The 19,081-nt window shown below is 42.6% G+C and overlaps 1 protein-coding gene and 1 long non-coding RNA gene across 13 annotated transcripts in view; one reads left to right on the top strand and one right to left on the bottom strand.

Annotated features, from left to right (window-relative positions):
• The window catches only part of THRB (thyroid hormone receptor beta), a 371,664-nt gene that overhangs the window by 7,618 nt on the left and 344,965 nt on the right, over positions 1-19,081 (bottom strand). For all 12 annotated transcript variants that reach the window (XM_063662112.1, XM_054483657.2, XM_054483651.2 and 9 more), the window contains 3 exons: positions 17,639-17,844; positions 7,424-7,570; positions 1,629-1,887 (listed from right to left, as the gene is read on the bottom strand). In XM_063662112.1, the coding sequence (XP_063518182.1) occupies positions 1,629-1,887; positions 7,424-7,570; positions 17,639-17,844 (612 nt within the window). The remainder of the gene's footprint in view (positions 1-1,628; positions 1,888-7,423; positions 7,571-17,638; positions 17,845-19,081) is intronic.
• The window catches only part of LOC129034114 (uncharacterized), a 119,429-nt gene that overhangs the window by 55,278 nt on the left and 45,070 nt on the right, over positions 1-19,081 (top strand). The window lies entirely within an intron of this gene.

Below are 19,081 nucleotides of genomic sequence, written 5' to 3'. Positions count from 1 at the left end.
CCTGCACACACTGAAGGACAGGAGATTATCCAGGGTGTGAACACTAGGAGGTGGGGAGTGTACGAGGCCGGTCTGCAGTCTGTGTGCTACAGTGTACATGGGAGTTCATTATGCTCTTCTATCTACTTACTCTTGAAATTTTCCATAATAAAAAGAATTATTTCTTTTTTAAAAGTCTGCCATATCTAAATTTCCTATAGTAAATACATTTCTAGATTAGCTTTAAAAAAAGAATTCTAGGCCAGGGTGGTGGCTCATGCCTATAATCCCAGCACTTTGGGAGGCTGAGGTGAGAAGACCACTTGAGCCCAAGAGTTCAAGACCAGACTGGGAAACATAGTGAGACCTGTTTCTCTCTACAAAACAATAAAAAATTAGCCAAAATTAGTGGTGGTGTGTGCTTGGAGAGGCTGAGGCAGGAGAATCTCTTGAGCCCAGCAGGTCAAGCCTGCGATAAGCTGTGTTTACACCACTGCACTCCAGCCTGGGCAACAGAGCAAGACCTTGTCTCAGATTAAAAAATATATATACCCTACTGAGTTAACCAGGAAGCAGCAACTCTACAAAGAATTCTCGATGTACTTCTGACTGATATTTTACCCACATATTCAGCCATTTATCCAATAAGCATTTCTTGAATTCTACTGAACACTGGCCTAGGTGCTGGATGTACAATTAGACACATCTACGTCCTCAAAAAAAAGAAGTCCACAGGGACTTACGTGGACAGGTGAAGCAGGTAGTTACAGTGCAGAGTGACAAGTGCCAAAGCACAGCTACACTTGGGTGCCCTGAAAATGCAGAGGACTCTGAAACCACTTCTATTTAAAACCATCTTCCCTGAAAGGGTTTGATGTGTTGTGGCTTATAGACAGCTGCCCATTCTGTGCTATCCTCCCATCTACAGGGGGACTGTTGAGTCCTGGCTGGCACTCAGACTTGTTTGGGCCAATCCAATGTGGATGAAGTGATCCTGTATGATTTGAGACTGGGCCTCATGGGATCTGCAACTTCTGTTTTCGTGTGCTTGGGACTCTTTCTCTTGGAAATCAACAGCCAAGTAAGAAGTCTACCCTGCCAGAGGAAAGGCCACATAGAGGGAGGCCTGAACCAGTGTTTGATGTCCCAGCTGAACTCCAGCCATCTTGGATGTTTAAGCCACTAAGTTTTGGGTCAGTGTGCTATTTAGCAACAGATAACTGAAACTTCAGTTGTAGCTAAGCTATGAACAAATTCTAGCTTGCACCCATGGTTTCCACACACAGAACTTAACACACAATCGTGTGGTCACTCACATCCATATCTGGCATACCCCAAACCAGAAGGAGGCAGGTTTGGCCAAAGACTACGAAGAGGGCTGCACAGTATCCACCAAAGGCGGATCACTTCGTAGAGTCTTTAAGATGGCTCCTTTGGGTTCTTTCTACCCTGAGACACTGCAAAAAGCATCAGACATCTGACACCCCCCTTTAAGTTCCCAGTCCACTGGCAAACCTGCAATTTCTTACTGAAGAAGAGTGAGCTATGTTTCTGAAGCTAAAGGGGGACTGAAAACTCAAGTGATTGGAATTAGCGCTAGACAAGCAAAAGCTCTTTGGATGCCCACTAACGAGTCTAGGCGTACTCACCTGAAGACATCAGCAGGACGGCCTGAAGGAGGGCTACTTCAGTGTCATCCAGGTTGAAAGAAGACAGAGACATGCCCAGGTCAAAGATGGCGTCTGACACCACCCCAAGACCCCCATTTTTCAGCTGGCCCCGTGTCACTGCCATTTCCCCATTCAAGGTTAAAGTCTCACTTTCTGGGTCATAGCGCACAGCAGCGCGAAGGGACATGATCTCCATGCAGCAGCCTTTGAGGAGGATGATCTGGTCTTCACATGGCAGCTGAAAGAACCAGCACATGTCAGCAAAGAACAAATGGAAAAATGCCAGTCAGGAACAACATACAGTATCTTAAAAGCAATAGGAATAACCTTCTGTGATTAACATTTGTCCTGCATTCTTTGAGCCCATGGTTTTCCCTTCCCTACTTGGCTGCAGACTTTCAACAACCATTTTTCATACTCAAAGTTGGCTGTAATCTTCACCAACTTTAACCTCAGGAGTTTGCATTGTTTTTATGACAGATACAGTTCTCCAACTGCTATTACAGTCATGTGTGAAACTGTTCTAATAACCCCTCAGTTTGGGGGTTTGTATTATAACTTCAACTGATAACTGCTTGAAAGCAGGGTTTATGTTAAACTCTCCATTTTTGTTTGTTTGTTTTTTTGTCTTGTAGCTTGAATAGGTAACATCTTACCCTACTGTTTAGCTGGCAACTGGGCTTCCTTTTGGTTTTTGAAGCACGTTTGCTCTTGGAGCCTCTTGGCACAAAACTAGAGGGTTGTTGGCAGAGATACATGTTGCCCATGAGGCCCAGAGATATAAGCTTCATCTAAAGTCACCCAGGGACTTAAAGGCAGAGGGGAGAGCAGAATTCAGACCTCCTGACTCCCAAGGTTGTGTTCTTCTCAGCACCTTAGACACAGGATTACTCAACACACTGGGTCTTTGTGCCAGTGTTGCAATCTCCTTTTAAGCTCATTTGGTTACCCTGTTAATTAAGATTTGTGAGAATGTGGCAACGTTAATAATAAAAAATACCTTTGCTTATAGGCAAAATAAGAATTTTATTTTCTGGAAGGGGAGACTATTTAATTAAATGCCATTATCAAAGGAGTTTGGAAGGCTATTAGTAAATGGGTGTGTTTGATGAATTGGGCATCATGCCCAGATTTCCATGCATCACCTCATTTAATCTTCACAGCAGTATAATGAGGTAAATATTCTAATTCCATATTGCTTACAGATGTGGAAATCCAGGCACTGAGAGGGTAACAAGCTGGGTGGGGGCGGGGGTGGTCAAATGAATGTTTCATGGGTGAGGCTAGGATTTGAAACTGGATCTGTCAGAATTCAATGCCAAGAGAAGAAGGAAACACAACTCTTTTTTTTTTTTTTTTACCATGGATATGACTAAGTTTCCATAAACAACAAATATATGAGTTACACCTAATATCTGTCTCTTCATTAGAGCAGTTACAAATTCCTTTTGGGAAACGCTCTTGGCAATACTCAACCAGTCCAATTTAGGTTATTATATAAAAGTAATACAACTGAATTACATCTAAAATACTGGGCATTTTATGTTTTTTACTAGCTCAGCCTAGTCACTTTACCATTTAATTTCAAACTGCTTGGCTTTTTCTTCAGAATAAAAGTCATTGCATATTTGATTCTGGAATCCATACATATGAATTCTCTCCTTCCACTCGTTTTTTAAAAAGCACTATGATTTGCTTTTGCCTAGGTTCTGATTGTTAAGCACAGATTGCTGGCCCCAACCCCTGAGTTTCTGCATTTCCCCCAAGTTCCCAGGTAATGCTTATGTTGCTGGTTCACAGATCCCACTCTTGAGAACTACTAGCACAGAACAGCAACAAGAAGTTACTAATCAGATCAAACCATTTATTTTTAAAATGTGTCACAAAGTATGCAAACTGGGGCAGGCCCCACTTTTGAAACCAATTCTGATTATAGATGAAGTAGAAATTTTCCTTTCCAAATTTCTAGTTTAAATACCAACTGTTGAAGATTAGTTCAAATTTAAATAAAAGCTGAATAAGTATTTGCAAAGGATCACCAATGGTTTAAAAACTAGGCCAGATGCCTTTTCCTTTAAGAGGGATTTGTAGGATCCTGGTGAGATTTGTTTCAACACGTGGGCAAATAATCTCTTAGACACCTGCCAAAATGCTTTCATTGTGAGAACACTCAACAAGGGCCTGACAGGCAGAGATGCAGGGATACTCCCACAGGTTCTTCCTGCTTCCTTAGGAGAGCATCACTCAGGTTGACTGGCAAAGACGACAGGGCCCTGCACTCTAGGAGTGGTTTTGCATGTTGTTTTGGCAGCTCTGCCAGTGATGATTTTAGATTTTGTGAAGCCCCTGGTGTCATGCCAGACTTGTTTGGTGGGTTGGCATGGATCTTAGAAGAACAATTATCATGAACACAGTTTGAATAGCGTATGTGATAAACTGCCTCTGGCAAGAGACCCCTGGCTCTCAAGACCACCTGAGATCTCCAGCCCACTCCATGGGTAGCTCATGAACCTATATAGTTAATTCACCTCTTTTGGGTTTCAAAGAGAATATAAAAGGCTAAAGGTCATCAGGAGGCCTCAAAGACAGAAAGTACATGCAAAGGTGCTTTGCTGTAAAGGTGCTTCCACCATCCCGCCGCCATCGTCTTTTGTAATTGGCAGCCCACACGATATCAGGGTAGAAGGAGAGATGGAATCAAAAATGAAACAGGCTTGGACTTTTAGGGAAACTTGGATAGATAAGCTTGCCACAACCCATGCTTGAAAAGTTCCATGTTGACCCCTTGCCCTTGCCGTGGATGAAAGTGCGCAGTGTGTTTGCTCCTGGTGGCGGAGATGGCTGCTGCTTCTGTTTTCTTCCTTCAACTGAAATATCTCTTCAGTGGTTTACATGAGCTTTACATTGAAAAAAAACCATCTCAGGGGCGGGGGGGGGTGGGGGTGGCGTTCAAAGGGCACCATATGACTGGCAGGCTGGCTGGAATTGTAGGGGTGACAGACTCAGTGGAGTTCCTCCTCAGACCCAAGAACTGGGGGCAAAGGGACACAGCCAGAGAGAGGACCAAGAGAGGTCCAGGAAAACAAAACCATCCCCACAAACAAAAGAGAACGATGACAGCCAGAACTGGCAAGAGTGAGGGGAAACAAGCCCGTCGGTGCAGATGTGAGAGTGCACATACCTTCTTGAGGGCAATTTGGCAACACATGTCAAAAGCCTGTATATCTCGGGCCTTAAATTCCATGTCCAGGCTTTACCCTTCAGACATAGTCAGTGATGCGGGCAGGATATAGTTGCCAGAACATTCACAGGAGCATATTTTTATTAGTGAAAAATTGGAAATGAACCATAGATCCAGTAAAAACAGATAACATAATTTATGGTAGATGTATTCTTTGGAATACTATGTGGTCATTGAAAATCATTTTGTGAAAAAATATGTAAACGCTATGTCCTCCCATTGAAGGTAAAAAGTTGGTACAGTGACAGGTGCTGGTAATGATCTGTTTCTTTTGGTGCCGATCATGTGGGTGGGTTCAGTTTGTAAAAATTTATTGAACTGCACTCTTATGACATATACACATTCTTTAATAGAAAGTTAAAAATAATTTCATACACAGTACATTGTGGTATGCATTATATTAAATATGTTTTATACTTCATATATATGTATGTATGTGTATATGTGTGTGTGTACACACACAAATATTTGAAAAAAGACTAAAATAGGTGCCAAAATCTTGTGGTAGTGTTACCATAAATCATTACCTTTACTATGTTGTATAAATAAACATCCAATGAATATGTATAATTTTTGTAATATCCTCTAAAATGTTAATAGATGTCTACTTTTAAAAAAGGCGTCAAAGGCATGGGAAGCTCCATGGCCAACACAGAGATATAAGTCAAAGTCCCTTCCTCAGTACCTACTGACTTCTTTAGGGGTGGGGCATGAGTCATTGCTACTGCAAGGCTGTGGGTACTAGCATATCGGGTACCCTGATGCTATAGACTGAATGTCTGTATCCCTTCAAAATCTGTATGTTGCAACCTAATCCCCAGTGTGATGGTATTGAAGGCAGGGCCTTTGGGAGGTGATGAGTCATGAGAGTGGGGCCCTAATGAATGGGATTTGTGCCCTTGTAAAAGAGATCCCAAAGAGCTCCCTTGTCCTGTCCATCATGAGGGGACACAATGAGAAGACAGCTGTCTATGAATCAGAAAGCAGGCCCTCACCAGACAATGAATCTGCTGGTACCTTGATCTTGAACATCCCAGCCTCCAGAACTGTAAGACATAAATTTCTATTGTTTTTAAGCCACTTGGTCTATGGTATTCTGTTGTAGTGGCCTGAACTAAGACACCTGGCCCCCACCACAGTGAAACTGGGGCCAAAAGGGAGGCAAACGTGCTCTCACAGCTAGGTCTAGGGGCAAGATATCTGTTTCCCGAAGCCCACTTTCCTGTCCTTCTGGGTATGGCTTCTGTGGAGGCTCAGAAATTGGCAATGAGAAGTGTCCTCATAATGTCTGAGGTCTCTGTGTCCCTCTGATTCCAGGTAGGCTCCCATTATTGCAAACTCAAAGACACAAGAGGGCTGGAAGCCAAGGCAGCAGGAGTCATTCCAGGTGAGGAAACTTAGCTTCTTTTTAGGTGAGACCAGGATCACTCATCACTCAGCCTGCTTACCTAAGAGGCTCACAGCTGTCCGTGACCCTCTCTATTTGGTGTCCTTCTGGGTCCCCTTGAAGGTATACGGAGCAATAGACAAGCACCTTATGAAATTTTTTTTTAAAGTTCTCCAGAAAACATAACCCCATTAGATTAAAAAAGAGGAAGGTTAGAGGCAGGATGGAAATGTAACAGATAAAATAGAAGCAGTATTAGCAGCTAAACTATGGAATACTTATTATAACCCAGGCACTGTCTAATCACTTTACAAATATATTATCCCACTTAAAAAACCTTTCAACAGCTCTAAGAGGTAGACACTATTGTAATCCCCATTTTAAAGTTGAGATAAGTGAAGTTTGAAGATATTGGATAACTTGTTTAGGATTCTTGCCCATGTAGCTGACTGTAGAGACTATGGCACCTGCCACCACACGGCAGGCCTGATAAAGTTCAAGTGTCCCAAAGGGAAAGTCAAAGAACTCTGGTGGGACAGCTCTACAGGGTGCCCTGAAGATGGGACAAGCAAGAGTGAGCTTATAGGAAAAGAGGAAAGATTTGTGGGGATATTAAGAGCCTGGTTCTGTGAGGGGCATTTAACTTATTCTTGAGGATTAAGAAAAAAACCACACAGTCATCTCACTGGGCAGAATACAGACCTAGGTTCCAACCATGATGTCACATTTGGATAACTTAATATCTTTGATCTTGATTGTCCCCATCGAAAATGGGGTTAATACAAGCAACCCTGCAAATCGGTTAGAAGGATTAGATTGAATGTGGGCAAACCTGAGTACCTGAGTGTGGTAACTAGGACAGCATAGGTGCTGAATAAATGGAATCTATTGCTATCATTATTTCTCAATGCCTGGAATCAGGGGGATGAATAGGATCTTGATGGGCCTTACACGGACAAGCTAATGAATGATTACTAAATACAGAAAGTGGGAAATTCAAATGAAATAAAATGCATTTTCATTTTGTACTGACGTTGCTTTCATATGATTAAGTCCCTACTAATTAACATTAAATTGTAAATAATACCCAGTATTCCTGGAAACTGATAATTAAGAATAATGCAGAAGGAAAAACAACATCCTCACCTCACAAAACATAGGCAACTTTTTGGCAAAATCCACCACTCTGGTAATTGCTGGTGTGATGATTTTTGTAAAATGGCTAAAGGCTTCCAAGTCAACCTTTCCACCTTCTGGGGCATTGACTATTGGTGCTTGTCCAATGTCTTCTGGCTAAGGAGGAGAAAAAAGAAAGATTTAAATGAAGAAGTTGAAGAGAGCTTTATTTATCATAGTTCTTATGTGGCAGAAAATCTCTTCTGAACTGACATCCTGTACAGTTTCCAGTTTTCACATCATTTATTAACAAACTGTACAGTTTACACATCACTTATTTATTTGAGTAAAGATATATGTTCTGGCCATTGCTTTAATAGGCCCTCAGTGACAATGTTTACAGGACTGTTGCTGCAGAAAGAGTGAGAGAGATAAGAAAAAGGACAGGAATTTGGCTCCTGCTTCTGAATGCACAAAGGGTGTATACTTAGGTAAGGTGACATAAATTCCAGGGGCTCTGGGATGGCATTTTCAGAGCACTGCACATGCTGGTGTGTGTCTGTGTGTGGGAGGTGGGCATACCGTGGGCAGTGATAGAGCAGAGCGATGGGTGGGCCCTAGCAAACAGCACCCTGTGGATTCTTGCTTCTGACCCAGCTGGGGCTTGAAGCACCCCTCTGCCCTACAGACTCCAGTTTGAGGTGGTCTCAGCTGAGGGTTGAGGGGGAAGATTGCTAGGCTGTCTACAGGAAACTTGGCAAACCTTAGGGCAGAGTGGCGAATTTACTAATATTTAATGTCCCTAGGGCAGTTCTCTGCTGTTTACTTGCTCAAGAACAATCCATGGCCTTGCTGCTCAAAGCATAGTGCAGCAGCCTGGGTGTCACCAGGGGACTTCTTCTCAGGCCCCTCCCCAGACCAGGTGGTGCAGAATCAGCATTTTAGCAAGACCTCCGGGTGACTTATGTGCTTCCCAATGTCCACAGTAGCCATCTAACTCCTAAGTTTCTCATTCAGTGACCTCCCTGATGTGATCTGTGTCCATGTATCTCCTGCTGTCACCCAGTGCTTCCTTCAGGAAGAGTCTGCTCCACTTCTCCTCCTTGTCTTTGTGATGATCATAACCACCATTTATTTGTGGCCTACAAGTGAGCCAGCCACTTCGCACACTACCCTGTCTCAAGTAGTCCTCATTCAAATCCTGATTTGCAGGTGAGCAAACTAGGGATCAGAAAGGTTAAGAGCAAGCTGCTGAGGCCAGGCCTGCGATCTGGGTGGCCCTGACTCCACACAGCAGTCTCCCCAGAGCTCCACACCTCCTCACCCCTACTGCAAGGCTTTTACTCCCTGTGGACCTTTTGACACTAATGAACAGAGTCTCTACTCCTCTGAACACCCTCCTTGCCAGCCTCTTCAGCTGTCTCCCAGGAAGATGTGAATGTGACCAAGGGAGATCACAGACTCAAGCCCTACCCAATGGTGGTCACCTTTGCCTAGAGCCACAGTGAATAGACAGGAACAAGGCCAGTTCTCTTTTCCGCACCCAGGTGCTTGGAGATGGGGGTGGGGAAGGGGGATGAGAATGAGGAACTGACACTGTGAGTGAGTTGAGCAAAATAGAATTCCTCACTTGCAGAGCGGTGAGGACGCTACCAGTGGTGAGACTAGCCTAACATAGTGGCCCCCAAACTTCACTGTGCGTCAGTATCACTTGATTTCTGGGCCCCATCCCCAGTGTATCTGATTCAGCAGGTCAGGGATGGAGCCTGGGAATCTGCATTTCTAACAAGTTCCCAGGGTGTGCTGATGAAGCTGCTCTGGGCCCACTCTTTGAGAACCACTGAGTTAGCAGTAACCAAGCCCAGCTTAGAGTAACCCAGTTCCCTTACCTCCTCCCGCATATCTCCTGTTACTGCTCACATCACATTTTTAGCAGAAGGAAAAGCAAAAGATGATTCTTTTACTCTTCTTGGTGCCAGAGCACCAGGGTCAACAGGAGCAGCCCAGGAGTCATGGTTACAGCCTCAGGGGAAGGTTTTAAAAACATATTATTAATACATAACAAATGCTGGCAGCATTTAACTTTTTTTGACCATCCAGCATTGTCTTCTGTTGATTTTTTACTTTATTTTATTTTTGTGTGTGTGTTGCTGGCAGTGAGTGGGTGAAACCTGGTTTCTGTCGTGTTTCACAATGACTGACAATGTTTTGGGGCAACTGTTGGCATAGCAAGCCCAAGGAAGGCCACTGTTCAGCTGGCTCTCTGGGAGCAGACAGAATTGATGAAACAATCACATGTACAGCCTCCTTCTCCTTCCCTCTTTCTCACCTGGATTGTGCTAAAGGAAAAGGTACCTCTTTTTCTCCTTTGGGTAATGCTGCTCCCTGCAGCCTTCAGATATCCCTGCTCTTCTTTATAATTTCTTCTCATTCCTGAAACTGAGGCTCATCTCACTGACCTTGTCTACTTGACAAGTCTTTTATGAAGATCAACGGATAAAAGGAATGTGGGCACACACTCAAAAAGGTAGAGAGTTTTATATATATATATATATATATATATATATATATATATAAATAAATTATACAAAAATATATATTAATTACATATCTATATAATTATATATATGTAGGATGAACTTTTTAAAATAAAAATAAAATTAAAAAGTGTAATAACGTTGTTTTGGCCTGGTTGAATCTAAACATCTCTCAATGAATACTGATAGAGCTAATCTGATGTATTTAAATGGCACTCAGTGTCCTTTGAAATGTTGGTGGGTTAATACTGATGTTAATTTTTGCATTCAATTTGTGGGTGTGTAGGTTATTTGAATTCCACTCGTGACATGTGTAAAGATTTGAAAAAAGGAGAGAAAGTATGCAAGGAAATATGGCAATTTTAAGTAAAACTAAACCCCCAAATGTAACAAGCTCACAAGTTTTCTGATGGAAATATATATCAAGGTAGAATAAAAAATGTACTTTTAAGCCTCTGGCTATTTAATGGACTATAAAATTGCTAGAAGTAAAACTATGAACAAAGTAAAACTCTTTGATTTTTTATCATTAAGATTTTTTTCCATAATGGATCTTAGATACCAGAACAACAAAAAAGAATCTATCTATCTGTTTGTCTATATCCATGAATTGACCCGAGTTATTATCAGGTTAATCAAGGTTGAGCAGTGAAACCCTGTTTGTTACTTCCCTGAAGATTTTTCACCTATAACAAAAATATATAATTTTCTAAAATATTTGGAAGATGTTAAAAATAGAGTATAAATATTTCACATTAGTTAAACCCATTAGATATCTTATTATAGCTAATAGCCTCGTAAACTACTATATGAAATACATTTCTCATATACACATATATATTTATGTGCCCAAGATCAAGCTCCAATACTGATGGTAAGTCTCTAGCTTGCTTGTAGATTCACCACTGTAGACCTGTGGGGAAAGCCTGCTTTTTGCCTCTGTGGATCCAACTGCCTTAGCTAGCTCATGGTGGTATTTTCAACTCTCATTCTGATATCCTCTCTTTGCCCTAAATGAACCTCCTGAGCTAGCCCAGCTGTCTGCTCTATGTCTCCCCTACAACTTGCCTTACATTTTCCCATTTCACTGCTGCCTTCTCTCCAGACTTTTGCTTTCTCCAAAGCCCCCACTTCTGTCTCTCATCTCTGTCTTTTCCAAATGCTATTTTCTCTTCAAGACCCAACTCAAGTTCTGTCTTCTCCTAGATGTTTTCCCAGGTGACCTCAGTTTGAAATGACATTTACCTCATTCGAACACACATGGTGGCCCATGGCTATGAGTCATATGGTATTTAGGCATTTATTACTGTCACTTTTTATTATAGTTATGTAAGTACACACCAAAGATATGAACTTAAGGGGGTAGAGAATAAGCCTTACTTGTCTTTGCCTACTGTGTACAAGGCATTGGGCCAAGTTACGGAGGATAGAATGCTTACTGGTTGAGTGAGTGAATGAATGTATACTTATACCAATATTTATTGAGCAGGTACTGTGGGCCAGGCCTAGTTTTAGATGCTGAGGTTACAGCAATGAACAGTGTATCCTCAAGGACCTTGCATTGTAGTGAGGGGAGATAGACAATAAATAAGAAACACGTATTCATGGAAGAATTTGTGATAAGTCTGGAGGTGACATGATAATACATGGGGAGGCAGGAGAAAGGAAGGTCAGCCAAGGCCCCTTTGAGAAGCAATGTGTGGACTTTGACTTGAGGAATGTCAAGGAAGTAGCTTTCCTTAGGGCCAGAGGAAGAACACTCAAGGTAGAGAGGAAAGCCAGTGCAAAGTCCCAAAGCCAGAAAGGAGGCCCATGTGGTTAGAGCCCAGTGATGGCATCAAATGAGGAAGCGGAGGTAGGCAGGGGGACCCGTGATGCTAGGCGTTGTAGACCCTGGAAAGGAGATGGGCTTATTCTAAATGCAATGGGGCATCTACTGAAGGGCTGTAAACAGGGCATAGACATGACACGATGGTTACTGCATGGAGAAGATATGTGGGGAGCCAAAGGAAAAAACAGGCAGGAAACAGCTGTTGTTTGGGCAGGCTGAAGTGCACTATGGGGATGGCAGTAGAGATGGAGAGGCCTAGAGAATTACAGTTGTATATTGGCAGTTGAAAATAGGGGCCAAAAATGGACTGGCTGTGGGGTAAGGAATCCAGAATGACTTCTTGGGGTAGTGGGGGTGGAGGGTGCAAAAGGAGAGATTCAGGTGTGTGTTCAGGGGTGACCTCAGCCCTTGCTCAGCACGGGTGAGGCTGGTCTTATACAAATCACGACCAACTGGCTTTCTGCTTTGATTATTTCATTAGTATTGTTCAAGGTGAGTAGGAAATGCTGCCAGCTGATCTCTTTGCTGAGTCCTTGGCTCAGAGCCAAGGACTTCTTGGCTTGAAAAGGTAACTCTCTGGCACATGCAGAATGGAGTGGGGCCAGATGGGACTCTCACTTCTGCACTTGTTCATAGGATGTCTTCTTGTACCTTTGCCAGGCTAGGCAGGAAGACCTGGGCAGATAATAATTCAAGGTCCTTGGGCCATGGGATACGACTACAGCCTCACCCTTTTCCTGGGATGAGCAGGAATAAGATGGTGGCAGTGCAGGGTGTGGGGGTGGTAAGGATGGTGCATGTAGTAACCACTTATGTGGTTGCTAACAATATGCCAGGCAGTATTAACCCACTTGTATCTATTGCTTTATGCCATTCAGCAACGGCATAAGGCAACTGAGCCTTAGAGAGGTGAAATAACTTGCCCAAAGCCACACTTAAAAAAGCAACAGAGGCAAGCATGGAATCTGGGCTGTCTGGTTCCAATCCCCATTCATGTAACTACTAAATTATCCTGCCTTCTTCTGATGTTATTCTAATAACTTGGGGTGATAGATGCCTTCCTGACATGATTGCACTTGTCCTATGAGCTGTGCACACAGACCATGTATGGCCTCATCACTCACCCTATCTGACCCTTCTGTTTATCCCCTTGTCTGAAGCTACCCCAGTTGAGTGTGTGAAATCAGACAGTATCTCTGCCAGGGAAAAAGTAGGAAAGGTCTCCTCTGAACCTAAAGGTCGCATTTTATACTTGGGTAGATATTCACCCAAAGCTACAACTTTGCATGAAAATTGAGGGAGCAGAATAATGATACAATGTCAGCAGACAATAATAAATGATGTCAATAGACAAGATTGTTGCTGTCAGGGGCTGCTACTGGAGGTCTAGAAGTGAGCTGCCCTTGGTGGAGTGACCTGCTTTCCCTTGTTTGGCATCAGATGCTGCTTGTTCTCTTCTCAGCCTGCTTCTGCTTTTCATCCTCACTGTCATCACACATGAATTGTTGGTGGTGAAATTAGGCATTTCTGTAGCCTCAGAGATTTGAGAAGATTGGAGAAAACTAGAAAATTATATGATTTAAATGCTTTTGGGAGAAGCTTTAAAGAGTGGCTTTAGATTTATTATGAAAATCTTAATGGCTTTTGCAAAAGTTCCTCATTTGCCAAAGACTGTAATTTTTTCAGACCCAAATATAGATTTAAAATCCAGATCAAATCACTGTCTCTGTTTCTTTTTCTTTCTTTCTTTTTCTTTTCTTTTCTTTTTTTTTTTTGTTTTTTTGAGACAGGGTTTTACTCTGTTGTCCAGCCTGGAGTGGAGTGGCATAGTCACAGCTCACTGTAGCCTTGACCTCCTGGGCTTAAGTGATCCATCTACCTCAGCCTCCTGAGTAGTGGGGAACCACAGGTGAGTATAACCAAGTCTGGCTAAATTTGTTTATTTTTTGTGGAGATGGAGTCTCGCTGTGTTTCCCAGGCTGGTCTCACGCTCCTGGGCTCAAGCAATCCACCCACCTTGGCCTTCCAAAGTGCTGGGATTGCAGGCATGAGCCACTGCGCCCAGCCCTGTCTCTATTTCTGACTTGAGTGCTGGTCTTAAAGTGAAAATGGGTCCTGGTCTTAGACTGAAAACTATGTCAGTAGCTCCTTTTAGGGAATAATGTACTTACCCATTCCAGATAAATGAATACTTTCAGCTTTAATGACAACATGTAATCCCATATGACATATTTTTATACTATTGTTAACATGACAGGCCTCCTCGAATTCTTTTTTGGAACAAAATGGGACATCAACACATAAAAAATAAATAACGTGGCAGTGTTGCAAGCACAGGAAAAGGGGTATTAGCACACAGGAGATGCAAATCCTAATGTACAAAAAGCCTGTTTGGTACATGATACCTTTTAGTACATGAATACCACTTAGCAAAGCTGTCTTTAAGTAAAGATTCTTAATGTCCTTGCAGGACTAATTCACTACTCAGTGAAATTTTCATCCTGAGCATAAATACTCAGTTGGAGTCACTTTTCTGCAAGAAGTATATGTAAATATGTAAATGGCTAAGACAGAGGGCTTAACTGTACTACCTCCAAGGATGGGTGAGTGGAACTGTATGTTCAGTTCAACAAATATTTTTTGAGCTCTGTTCTGGTTATTTATTGTTGTATAACAAACTAACCCCAAACTTTGTGGTTTAAAACAACAATTTTTAATTTTCTTTCTGAGTTCTGGGGATTGATTGGCACAGCTAGGGGGCCCTCATACAGCTGCCATCAAATGGCAGTAGAGGCTGGCGTCATATAAAGGCTTCTTTACTCATATTTCTGGTCCCTGGGCTGCTTGGGAATCTCTCCTTCTGTGTGGCCTTTTTACGTGGCTAGCTTGGGATTCCTCACTTCCTGGTGGTCTCAGAGTAGTTGGACCTTTATTATTATTTTTTATTATTCTTATTATTATTCCTATTTTTAAATATATAGTCAACTGCTATGAGAGACCAGGTGGCTTCCCTCCCCCAAGATACCCAAGTGGAAGCTGCAAGGCTTCTTATGACCCGACCTTAGAAGTAACTTAAGTATCACTTCTGCCGAAATGCACTGTTTAAAGGCATCAGATACCAGCCTAGATTCAAGGGGAGAGGGGAAAAGACTCTACCTTTCCCGGGGAGAGAACGGGCTGTGTATACAGGGACGAGAAATAATTTGATGGCAGCCATCTTGGAGAAAAGCTACCACAAGTTTCCATCACACATAGCATAGATAGTCAAGTGTGGAGGCTGAATGGAACATTGTTCTCCTGCGAGGAGATGCAGGGGTTATCCCAGGCACAGAAGGGGATTGGCTGACAGAAATGAAGTTCATTGTAGAGACAGACAGGACAGTGGAGGAGTTCTGAGCCTTCCCAATAATCCTCTAGGCTTGGAGAAGCAGTTATTTACATTTGAATCAAGAGGGACAATTTCTTGAGCAGATTAAAGATCTACAAAAGATACATTTCATGTCAGCCCTACAAGGAGAAGAAAACTCTCTTGTGCATGGGTAATCTCATGGTTCTGACAGAAGCCTAATGGCAAATCATTCTGTGCCATAGATTCTTTCCATAGATGGTCAGGCTGGTGAACTGTTAGGAGCCTTTAAGTAAACAGTGCAGACCTCAAGACTAGTTCTAATGACTAGATATTGTGACCACACAGCATGAAGATATTTGATTGTATTTTGCTTTATAGAGGTGGTTTCTCTGCTTCCAGACATAGCACACTGTCATCTCCTCAGAGATGCTTCTTCTGACCACCATGTTCAGAGAAATTAAGTCTCTCCCCACTTCCAGTTCACAAACCCTTTGTCCCATCACACTGTTTATTGCCTTCATTGCACTTACCATTATGTGCATTTATTTTATTTGTTTATCTCTTATTGTCTGTCTCCCACTAGAGGAATGTGCCTGACTTATTTACTTTCCGGCACATAGTATCCACTCAATAAATGTTTCTTAAATAAAAGAACAAATCTTTAAAGTCTGGAAAGAAGCACCTTATGACTACTTAAACAAGTTTAGTTGGACTAGTATCCATTCTCTATGGGGAGTAAAGACAATAAAAGTATAAAATTCCCGGGAGAAGTCCAGGATGAACTTCAAATCTTCTACCTTACTTGGAATTCAGCTTGATCACGACTTGAAATCAGGAGACAGTGCCAGGCCTGGAAGTGGTTTCTACAACGTCCATTTATGGGTGACACATTTGGGGAAAGGATGGATTTAAGTTTGCAATTAGGTAGGACTCTGTCTTGCTATGCCCCAAGTGTACTGTGTTAGAACTGGTCTATCAATCCAGAATTAGTGCTTTTGAATTTTCTGGCAGATATACCAGGGTGGGGTGAAGATGCAAGATCAAGGCACTGAGAGGCTGCTCCTCCAAAGAGCTGGGATCTTTCAGAGGCTTTTTGGGTTTGTGCAGGTGCCAAGATTGCAAAGGGTAGTGGGTAGAGGCATAAATCCTGGAGCTGGCTGCATCCATCACCACTATTTACTAGTTGTGGGAGCTCAGGCAAGTTTCCTCAACTTCTCTGCCTTAGTTCTCTCTTCTGTAAAATGGAGATATTAACCACATCTACCTACAGGATTGGTATAGGAAGTTAATGAATGAAAAGCACTTAGAATAGTACCTGGCATATGATAAAGGCCATCTAGATATTTGCTAACATTGCTGTTAGTGAAAGCCATCAACAAAGTGCTGGCGTTATTGTTTCATTACAATGAAAGTAATTGTGTCAGTACAGGTGAATTATGCATAAGCTTTTTCTTTCCAAAACTTCCTTTAAGGTTGTTGTTATGTTGTTTTAAGAAAAAGATCCACTATCTCATTGTGATGTTAATGTTGAGGTACAAGGATAATTATACCACTATATCTTCTTGTTCAGATGGGGAAGTACTCTAATGTGCCCTAGGGATACAAATGAAACCACAAAATATCTGTTGTCAGGCAGGTACTTGAAAAGGGTTTTTACATCATAAACTAAGAGCAGAGTCAGTCTCTGAGATGGTCCAGCACTAGTAGGGCAGGTAGTCTTTCTAATGAGGTGGGTGGAGAGCCTGGACTTGGAACCAGAAGACCGAGTTGGCTTTGGTGCCTGGCTTTTAGCAGTGTGATCTTGGGCAAGCGGCTTAAGGCCTTGGGCTTGGTTTGCATGTCTGTAAAATGGGGATAGTAATTCCAGCTTACCTCAAAACACTATGAAGTCTGAATAAGAAATTAATGGGAAGAATTTTCACAACTGGTAATTTTTATAAGAATATTAAACATCAATATTGCAAGGGTCTGGAAGGTCTTTTTTCTCTGCACACTTGTGCCCCCCAACCCTATCCCTACTCCCTCATTCCCATTGCCCTTCTTGAGTCAAGCACATTTAATTTAAGCTAAAAAATTTTGACTTCTGTTGACATAAAAATATACTTGAGGTCTAAAGGCTATTATAAAGGGAATATTTGGGATTGAGTTTAGGGACTAAATATGCATATACTGGGCATCTGAGGAAAGAAACGGGTATAAAAAGTAAAAGATGGCAGACAAAACATTTTACTAATTAGTTGGTCCAGGAGTGGTCTTTCTAACAGTAAAAGCAAACTGATATAATGTGGCCTAAGAAACTGTTTTAGAATTCAGCAGATCACAAAGTAGATGATAGGAGTGGCCTTTATTCTCACACAGACCTAGACTCAAATCCTAGCTTTACAAGTTACTCAGCCTCTCAGAGCTACAGTTTTCCTATCAGTAAAATGAGGCAATAACACCAGTATCCCAAGGTGATGAGGACTGAATAAATTGAGGTAGAAAACACTGGCGTGTAAGTGAAACTGATCGGTGCAAGGAAGCCTTACCAGGAATTTCCGTTTTTGCTTCCAGTGGCTGCCTTGGGCATTGGTCGCCACATGGGCTTCGGTGACAGTTTTGATGAGCTCCCATTCCTCATCTGTGGGCTCTGGCTTGTGCCCGATGGACTTCTGCAGCTCTTCCCGCCGTCTCTTCTCCCGGTTCTCCTCTATCAGCTTTCTCTTGGCCAGCCTCTTGCTATCATCCAGCACCACTGGGAGGGGGAGAAAGATGAGACAAGGCACACAGATGCTCCCAAGACACACAGCAAGCTGCACTTCCTGGAGCCTCAGGGGTGGGACCACTGATGCACAGATGGCTCATTGGGTCCTTCAGGGTGGGTCACGCTGGGACATTTTCTCTCGTCACCAGCAAACTGCCATTGACTAGTCTTGTCCAACATGGTCTCTAGAGCCAAACTCCCCATGACCGGCCAGCTTTTCAAAACAAAGTCCCCAGAGAACCTAGACACTGCACACTCCAACTCCACAGAAGGTGGTTCTAAAACAGAGTGAAGCAGAGAGAGGTAAAATCCATACTACCCACAAGATCACAGAGAAATCTGTCCAGCCAGTCATCTGAATTCAGTCTCTGGGTTTCTATCCTCCCCGCTTCCCCTAAAATGGCTCTTAGTAAGGAGAACTTCAGGTTAAAGAAAAGTCATGGGAAGAAAAAAAAGAAACGTTATGGAGCAGTAAGTGGGAGGCTCGTGATCCCTTTTTTTAAAAGGAAAAAGGACCCCAACTCTTCATGGCTCCCTTAAGGGCTAATTGGAATGTGGCTGGGCCTCACCTGGGCCTCAGGGTATTCACTGTGCATTATTCTCTACCTGGTCCACCCTCAAGGGTGGTTAAAGAGTTCAGGCTTTGGAATCTAGAAAGATGGGTTTGAATTCTGATATTATCACATTCTAGCTGTGTGACCTCTGGCAAGTTCCTCAGGTTCTCTGAGCTTTCATTTCTTCCTATACAAAATGGGCTCAATAATACCCACTTCACAGAGTATCCAATGTGATAATGCATTATAAGTGCTCAGTAAATGCAGTCCTGACTTCTATCATTTGGGTGAAAGGAAAATCAGAAGGGCAGGTAACAAGAAACCTATATTTCTGTGGTTAATTTCCAAAAACAAAACCGTTTCACTAGACTTGGTAACTATCAATGGAATGGAAAGGCTCAGTTTTTACATTGCAGAGTCATAGTATTTTAGAACTGGAAGAGAACTTAGAGGTCATCTAGTCCTACTCTCTCTTTTCACAGAAAGAAGAAGAAATTGATCCAGAGAGGTCGTGACTTGCCTAAAGTCACAGAGCAAGTTAATGGCAGAGCCAAGGCAAGACCCAGGACTCCTGACTCCAGTTCTACGACATCACTGTCCTAGGGCCATTTCTTGATGAAGGTGTGACCTGGTAGGAAAAGAAAAAAAGCAGACATAGCAAGAGAAGGAGAACC

Source organism: Pongo pygmaeus, chromosome 2, assembly GCF_028885625.2.
Source record: "Pongo pygmaeus isolate AG05252 chromosome 2, NHGRI_mPonPyg2-v2.0_pri, whole genome shotgun sequence".
Lineage (NCBI taxonomy): Eukaryota > Metazoa > Chordata > Mammalia > Primates > Hominidae > Pongo > Pongo pygmaeus.
The sequence above is the reverse complement of the archived record's forward strand: the minus strand, read 5'-3'. Positions and strand labels throughout refer to the sequence as shown.